Genomic DNA, 8382 nt, shown 5'->3' with positions numbered 1-8382 from the left:
TCCCTCAGCTCTTCAGCTCAAGGCTAGCGCTCTACCACTTGAGCCACAGCACCACTTCCGGCTTTTTTTTTTATGCTTATGTGGTGCTGAGGAATCGAACCCAGGGCCTCTTGCATGCAAGGCAAGCGCACTACCACTGAGCCACCTTCCCAGCCCATGTTTTTTGTTTTTAAAGATGAGCTAGGAATAGGTGGTCCAGGCCTTGGCTGCTCTCTATCCTTGTCAGGCCCCAACGGCTGCCAGACTTTCTCTTGCTGTGTACAGAGGAACCTTACATCTGCATGGTGGAATCTGCATATTCTGGAAGAGAGTGTGCCCAGTTCTGTCCTGAGATCACAGCATACACAGGCTGCCGCCTGCCGCCACTGTGGGCGGGTTTCCGCCTCAGCTAGGAAGGCCCCTTCCTGGTGTAATAATTAGTGTTCTGTTCCGGCTGGTGCTGTATGTGTTGCCGACACAAGGCTTTTGTTTGAGCGGAGGCCTCTCTTCGTTCATTGCGGTGATTATGGCCTGTCACTGAGGCCTTGGGCTGGAACTATGCAATTCATTGCTATTCTAGGCAGGGGCCTGGGCTGACCTGATTGTGGTGTTTGTATCCCAGCAGTCAGAAGCTGAACTCAGAGTGTGTTGTAGGCTGGCTAGTCTCTTCCCGGTGTCTTCCTGCCTACTGCTGGCATAGCTTGGGTAGTACTAGGAGTCCCAATTGAGCGGGAGGGACAGAGATCTATCAGCCACCTCTTGTCACCTACAAGGAGTCCAGGCCCAGCAGGAGGGTGACAGTGTGCCAATCACGTGTGTTGGCCAGAACACAAGTGATGGGGTGGAGAGGGGAAGGCTCCCCGGACGAGGAGGCAGTGCTGGCAGGTGGGGTTGGGACTCTACAGAGAAGGGCTGCAGATCTCAGTCAGCTGACCTGATGCAGAGAGAGCCATATCAATTCCTGCTTGCACAGGTGAGTAGCAATGGACAAGCAATAGATATTTAAGTCTATGTCAAAGAGATATTAGGGAGGAGAGTGGCTTGTGGCAATCAGAGACTAAGGGCCTGACTAACTGGAGCGCTTTGCAAAGGGCCTGTTGGCTGGGTGGAGGAGCTTGGTGCTGGCACCCCCTGGCTTTCATGTCTGGTCTGCTGCAATGTGTCAGGGGAGTGACACTAGCCTAGTGGTCTGGCTGTGGGTGCTGGGCCGTGCTGGGCTCTTCCTCCTCCCCCTGCTTTGGGTGCAAAGTATGCGTTCATGTGGTGGCCAGAGCCTGCTGACCTATGTCCCCGTTGCAGATTGAGATGGCCATCTTGCGTTTCCCTTATGAGTCCTGGGGGACCCCATTCCAGCAGCTGAAGCAGGTGGTGGAGGAGCCGTCCCCTCAGCTCCCAGCTGACCGGTTCTCCCCCGAGTTTGTGGACTTCACTGCTCAGTGGTGAGTTTTGGGGCTGTGTCCCAGTCTCCTCCTGAATCCTGGCCTCCCCTGGCACATGGTGTTAGAGCATGGAAAGCACAGTTTGAAGATGAGGAGTGTCTAGCCAGACCACTGTGCTGGAAGGAAGTGTTAGAATAGTTCTTCCAGAAACATGTGGATTGGGTAGACCAGAAGAGAAGATAACTACATGGAAAATTTGAATGCATAAAATTTTTGCTTTTATTAATGTCTAGAACATTGCGTAGAATTAGGAAATACCTATAGAAGCCTTATAGAAATGAATCATGGGGGCTAGGAATGTGGCTTAGTGGTAGAGTGCTTGCCTAGCATGCATGTAGCCCTGGGTTCAATTCCTCAGTACCACATAAACAGAAAAAGAAAGAAAGAAAGAAAAAAGAAATAAGACATGTTAAAGTTAGAAAGGATATAAGAACACAGGCCAGGCCAGGTGATGTGACCCTTGTTCTCTAACCATAAGTAAACGGAACAGGAAGTGAATAACGAAAGAGGAAGAAGTTACATGGAAGTTAAAAGTAATTTTTTTCTGAATAACTCGGGTTATGAAAGAAATTTTAGAAAGACAATGAGAGCCTCTCAGTATCTATGTGAGATACTCAGGAAAATCCAGAGCCTTTATTTCATCTACTAGAAAATAGGGGTGGTGGTGAGAAACTAATTGGGATTGTCCTTCCAGGACCAGTGATAAAGAATGTACATTCTTGATTAAACAGACTACTATAGCATTTTGCGATTGTCATCATGAGACACTCCCAGAATCACTCTGGAGACAAACTAAAAATCAGAGTTAGGGAAAGTTGCTACAATATAGTTTGCTATACCTTGGGGGGACCCTTCTCCCTGCCCCAATACTCCTGTTCCTTCTTCCTTGAGTCCCAGGAGTGGGACTGGCTTTCTCTGTATTTGGCTTGACCTCAGCGCCCTTCCCCCCTCCATTCTGTTGTAGCTTGAGGAAGAACCCTGCAGAGCGCATGAGCTACCTGGAGCTGATGGTGAGCATGGGAAGGGCCTGCCTTACACTTCAGCTGTCCCAGATGCAGAATAGCAACTCCTGCTCTCATTCACACACACGCATGCATGCACGCACGCACGCACGCGCATCTGCCTGCCTCCTTCCTTCTGCACCCCAGGCCTGTGGAGGATTACACAGGCTGGGATGGCAGGGCAGAGTCACCAAGGTAGCATGAGGGAAGGCTTCCTGGAGGAAGATCATTTGAACTGATGGAAGGAAGGGTGGAGAGTGGAGAGATCATTTCCAGCAGGGGGTCCAGTGTGGGGCATGTGGGGCATGTGGAGAAGGGGTGGTTAGTGTGGCAGGATGAGGTTGGGTCTTGAACTACTCTCTCCCAGTCCTGGAGGGCTTCATAGAGGTGAAGGACAAGTAGGAGTTTGCCAGGCAGAAGGAGCACAGCGATGGCATGGGTTGGGGAAGAGGGCTTCTTCCCCCTCTCCCTCTCTGGTGACGGTGCCTTTGTCTCCCCTCCAGGAGCACCCTTTCTTCACCCTGCACAAAACCAAGAAGACGGACATTGCTGCCTTTGTAAAGGAGATCCTGGGAGAGGATTCATAGCGGGCTGACATGGGATTCCACTGGTCCTCCAGCATCCGAGTCCTCTCTGCTGGGGCAGTGCTTGCCCACAGCCATAAGCTACTGCCATCCTGGCCCTGGGCATTCTGGGAGGAATCGAGGGGGCTGCTCCTGCCTTGGCTCTGCAACCAGCCATGTGTCTCAAGTGCCAAAGAACCAGTTCTTCCAGGACTCCCAGTAGGCCCATGGGGGCCTCGTCAGTGCCTCTGCTCTGCTGCTCCAAGGACCCCAAGTCTCCACCAAGCCTTGGACTTGGAGGGGCCTGGGCACCCCACGTGAACTCTGCTGCCCCTCCTGGAGAAGGCAGCCAGTGCCTGTGTGGACGAGCCACCAGCTTGGGCCCCGCCTGCATGCCACCCAAGTTGTATATTTTTTTTTTATCTCAACTGAATGGACTTTGTACACTTTGGCCCAGGGTGGCCACACCTCTGTTCTGGCCTCGTGTGGAGGACACAGTAGGGGATGAGCCATGTGAATCCCTAAGTCTCTCAAGGGGTAACCTTCAGCTATCTGGGGCCTTGACTCACCACTGGCTAGTGGCCTTGAGGGGCACACCTGTCCAGCCCCCCTCACCACCTCTAATAGTGTTGGGTCACTTTTATTTTCTTTTTCTTAATTTTAATTTATCTTCTGTTGACTTTTCCTTTTGCTTTGTGGGATGGGCTGTTTTTGTTTTTCTCTTTGTTTTTTTTTGTTTGTTTGTTTTTGTTTTTCCTTGCATGGTTTGGAGTTGATTACTTCTCCAGCCCTGGGCTTCCTGCAGGCTGAGACCTGCCCTTCTGCTCCGGCTGGAGTCTAGGGAGGTGGGGCTCAAGGTCTCTCGGTGGGCCTGTGAGGGCTCACAGGGTCTGTCTGTGGGTGTGCTTTGGTGGTGTTTTTAAACAGAAAAAAAGAAAATATATTTTTGTGAAAGAAAGGCCTGCCCCTCTCTGGCCTTTCCCTGGCGGCCCCAGGCAGGCAACTGGTTGCTGTTTTAATTAAAAAGAAAAGAAAAGAGACTGTGTGACGATTGTGGTGAGCCTACTCCTCCTTGGGGAGGTCCCCGAGAATGTTGCAGGAGAGCTCCATGAGGAAGTGGGAATCACCGGCCCACTAGGCCCCTTGTGAAGGGACACAAGGCTTCCAGGGGTCCAAGGCTTTCAGTGCCCAGGTGCCAGGCACGCTGCTGGACGCAGCACACAGGTTGGTTTTTGGTGGGGACTTCCTGTCCTGCCACCATCTAAGGCTGACAACAGCCAGATATATGAGCAACGGGCACACCCCCACCGTGCCCAAGGCACTATATGGGTACCTTGTCAGTGTCTCTGTGCTGTACTGGTTTACAGATGAGAAAACACACCCAGCCAGTCGAAGTATAACTTGCCCAAAGCCACACAGCTTGTAAAATAGAGACACGGACTCAGGGACAGGGAGTGGTGCCCCAGGAGAAGGCATTTAGAAGTCCCCCTGCCAGCTTGCAGTCTGACTCTGAGGTCCTTGTGTGGGATGGGTAAACACTTCCTTCAGTCCTGAGCATTTCTCTCATTAGCAGGAAAGTGTCTGGCTTCAAGCGCTGTGGGATCCAGGCACTTGGTTAATGTCCCCAAGGACTTTCTGTGTCCACGCACCACTTTCCTGGGGGCAGGGCAAACCTAGTGTGCAGGTTGAACAAACCATGAGCCTGAGCTCTTCCCAAGTCCCAGACATAGCTCTTATTGGCTGTGAAGGGGTACTTGCCCACCCCACTGGCCAATCACAGGTCAGGAGGATGAATGATGACTGATGAGGCATAGATGGGACATGGGAGGAGTCACTACCACCTCTCGAGGTATGAGGCAGAGCCACCGTATTCCTACAAGTGAGGACAGGCACCCATAGGGTCTGGCTAATGCCTTCACCCACCACTCTTCCATCCTCAGCCCTTGATGCCCACTGTTAACCCTTCCTTGGACTGCTTGTATAACAGATTCAGAGAGCTTTGGTCTCAGACCCCACCCCAGGCCCCTTGAGGTCCCTGTATCCTCTGCCTGAAACCCCTCCCCTCTTTCCCTTCTCACCTCTCCAGGTCTCCCTTGTGACTGCTTTCACTGAGCAGATGCGATCTGCCAACTTATCCCCTGCCAACCTCGAGCAGGAGGTCAGTCGAGCGAATAGCGAATGCACGAGGGACGGAACCAATCCGCACAGCCCGAGTGTAGGCCATAGCGGGATGTGCGCCTGCGCGTCCTTGCGGGTGCTCGGGGCCAGGGAGCCAAATCTCGGGCGCGGTCGCCTCGCCTGCGGCCGCCAGGAGGCAGCAGAGCCCGGACTTTGCCCCGGTGCGTCAGGAGCCCCGCCCGGCCGTGTGACAACGTGCGGGGATGGTGTCCCGCCCTCCACAGTGGGCCAGAGAAAGCACTCGACGTGTCCCCAACACGGTTGCAAAGTTAATCGTTTGCAGTCTTCCCGTAAGGGCTGCGGGGCACTTGATCAAGTAGTTTATTTACACTTTGCTAAGTCCTGCCAAGAGTACATAGCACTTTACAATTTTTTTTTTTGCAGAGTCCTCTACGCAGTACTGCAAACACCAGGCATTTTGCATTCCATTACCATTTAATGCCACCCTTCAGCTTTCACAAAGGGCATTCTGTAGTCAAATACGCAGACAGGGCGTTGACCTTTCCAAGGCCCAGACCCAGACTTGGAACAGGGCCTGCAAACCACCGATACTGTACAGGTACCTCCCCCAGCCTCCTATGGGCTTCAGGGTCTGACCTCACCTCTTGTTGCAGCCAGGGGGGGTCTGGATTTCCCAGCCGGCAGCAAAGTTGGGGCAGGCACCTCCCGGATTAATGTGGCCCTCTGGGTGGACACAGATGGCAGAGGCACATGGCCTTTCCCTTTCAAATGCAGGTTAGCATTAATATCAGAGCAGACAGGCCGGTTTGAGAGCACCCGCCTGCCTCCAACAGAGGTTTGGCCAGTTCTGTGCTGGAGGTCCAGGCAGGTAGCCTCTTAGGTCTTTCCTCCCTCAAATTCATGCTGTAAACTGGCTCATACCTATAATCCAGGCTACCCAGGAGGCTGAGATCTGAGGATTGTGGTTCAAAGCTAGCCTGGGCAGGAAAGTCTGAGAGACTCTTATCTCCAATTAACAAGCAATAAGCTGGAAGTGGAACTGTGACTTGAATGGTAAAAGGCTAGCCTTGAGTGAAAAAAAAGCAAGACCATGAGGCCCTGAGTTCAAGCAAACCCTGGTAACAAGCACACACACACACACACACACACACACTGTGCCCATAGCATCCTGCCTTGGTTTCTATCTTGATGTGCCACAGGACCTTTACACTAGCTGTTGCTTCCTAGAATACTCTCCCTGGAAATGTTCGGCTTAGTAGGCCACCTCCTCAGAGAGGCCTCCATGACTGCCCTATGCTTGTCCTGTTTTCTTCATTTGTTGCTTTACATTTGTGTCAGTCCTCTGCCTATAGGATAGCCTGGGAGGCTCAGCGGGGCCTGTTGATGGTACAGGAAACAGCACAGTGGCCCAAGGCTGAACTCAGGAAGCAGGTAACGGAGGCCTCAGAGCCTGGCAGAGATGTGTTAAGGTTTGGGCTGGTCAGAGCCATGGTACTGTTTATTTCCAGTGGGCTCACAGCAGCTAGGCACCTACACAGTCTGACTTCCTGCCTCTGCCTTTCAGAGGCTGGAGCCCCTGGGGGTCTCCACGCATGGAGCTGCCTCTCTGCTCTTGAAGCTGGGCCTGGAGAGGCCACTTGCTCACCTGGCAGTCCCTGAATCAAATTAAAGCTGTCTCCCCTCTACCATCAAAGCTATTAGACATTGGTCAAGATGCATTGTATTCATCAATTGCTTTGTTAAATGGCAACACCTCTGAACAACTACTTAAAGATAATAATAGTAATAAAAGCTGCCAGGGCAGTTGATCTAGGAAAGGGGCCATGCAGTGGCTTCTTTTCAGACTTCCTCATGGGCAGGGAAGTGGCTGGGGAGCAGAGTCTCCCTCCCTGGGGTGGGAATGTCTGCTCACACTTGTGTGTGCACACCCTCCTTAGCAGCACTGCCCTCAGGCCTTGCAGCAACCTCTTGCACCCACCAGCAACAGGGACCTCATGCCCACACAGGTGAGCTACCTGCATGGGGCTGAGATCATCTCTGAGCTTTCTACCCTGAGGGTGCACTCTCCGTGCTTACCCCTGGGCCTCTGTGATCTCTTTGGAAGAGGTAGGAGTGTCTGTGGATCTCCAGGTTGTAGTTACTAGCTAGTGTCTTGGTATAGGGGTAACTCAATTCCCTGTGGCTTCCTTCAACAGTAGCATGTTGTGTGGATTGTTCTCTGAGCCCTTACAATGCAGCAGGGACTCCTGGAGCCTTGGAGCCACAGTGGGGCTGAGAGACCCAGCCTGCCCTCAGCAAGCTCAGCCAGCGCAGCAGACATGTAGGCTGGAGTCACAGGCACTGGAAACTAGTGCTTCCTACCTGTCCCCTCCCTCCCTGGGGGCACCCAGCCAATTACATCAAAATTAATCACATCATTTAAACTAATTAAGCCTCCTGTACGATTAAGTAGTTTCAATTAGATGGATTCATTGAATTATTTAAATTTGAGTTTCAAAGCTCCCAGGGTGGGAGGGGGACTGAGTGGCACTAAAGGGCTTAAAGGATTGGAGGTCAAAGGGCAGGGGGTCCTATAGGCCTGGAAGGAGACTAGACTTGATTTTTGTGGGTGTCAGGGAACTCTCCCACAGGGCTTTTTTTGGGGGGGGGTGAGGTCCTGGGGTTTGAACTCTGGGCTTGAGCACTGTCCCTCAGCTCTTCAGCTCAAGACTAGTATTCTACCTGAGCCACAGCACCACTTCTGGCTTTTTCTGCTTATGTGGTGCCGAGGAACCGAACCCGGGGCCTCATGCATGCAAAGCAAGCGCTTTACACTGAGCCACCTTCCCAGACCTTCCCAGGGCTTTTGAACAGGGGACAGATTCACAGAAGGGAAAACCAAAGCAATGAGGTCACTCTGTTACCATGTTCCTGTCCCTGCCACGTGGGCAACTTTTTGCCTTCAGAGTCCTTCCCATGCCTTCTTCTGACCTGCCTGTCCCCCAGTTCAGAAAGCCCTGAGTCCCAACTGTCACCCCAGCTATGTAATACCTCCCTGTGCCCCTGCTTCCTCCAAAAGCCAGCTGGGGCTCCTAACACTGGTCCTGCAGGATCCTGGTGGTCTCAAGAACACCCTGAAAAGTTCTTTTTTTTGGTCCGGTCATGGGGCCTGAACTCTGGGCCTGGGCGCTGTCCCTCAGCTCTTCAGCTCAAGGCTAGCGCTCTACCACTTGAGCCACAGCACCACTTACGTTTTTTTTTTCTTTTTGCTTATGTGGTGCT

At 52.5% G+C, this 8382-nt stretch overlaps 1 protein-coding gene across 1 annotated transcript in view; it reads left to right on the top strand.

The window, feature by feature from the left end:
- The window catches only part of Map2k3 (mitogen-activated protein kinase kinase 3), a 41442-nt gene extending 37435 nt beyond the window's left edge, over positions 1-4007 (top strand). Inside the window, exons 7-10 of the mRNA XM_013016334.1 lie at positions 695-952; positions 1279-1418; positions 2383-2428; positions 2923-4007. Of these exons, the coding sequence (XP_012871788.1) occupies positions 695-952; positions 1279-1418; positions 2383-2428; positions 2923-3006 (528 nt within the window). The 3' untranslated portion in view covers positions 3007-4007. The remainder of the gene's footprint in view (positions 1-694; positions 953-1278; positions 1419-2382; positions 2429-2922) is intronic.
- Positions 4008-8382: the final 4375 nt, after the last annotated feature.

Source organism: Dipodomys ordii, unplaced genomic scaffold (assembly GCF_000151885.1).
Source record: "Dipodomys ordii isolate 6190 unplaced genomic scaffold, Dord_2.0 Scaffold31, whole genome shotgun sequence".
Taxonomy (NCBI): domain Eukaryota; kingdom Metazoa; phylum Chordata; class Mammalia; order Rodentia; family Heteromyidae; genus Dipodomys; species Dipodomys ordii.
The sequence above is the reverse complement of the archived record's forward strand: the minus strand, read 5'-3'. Positions and strand labels throughout refer to the sequence as shown.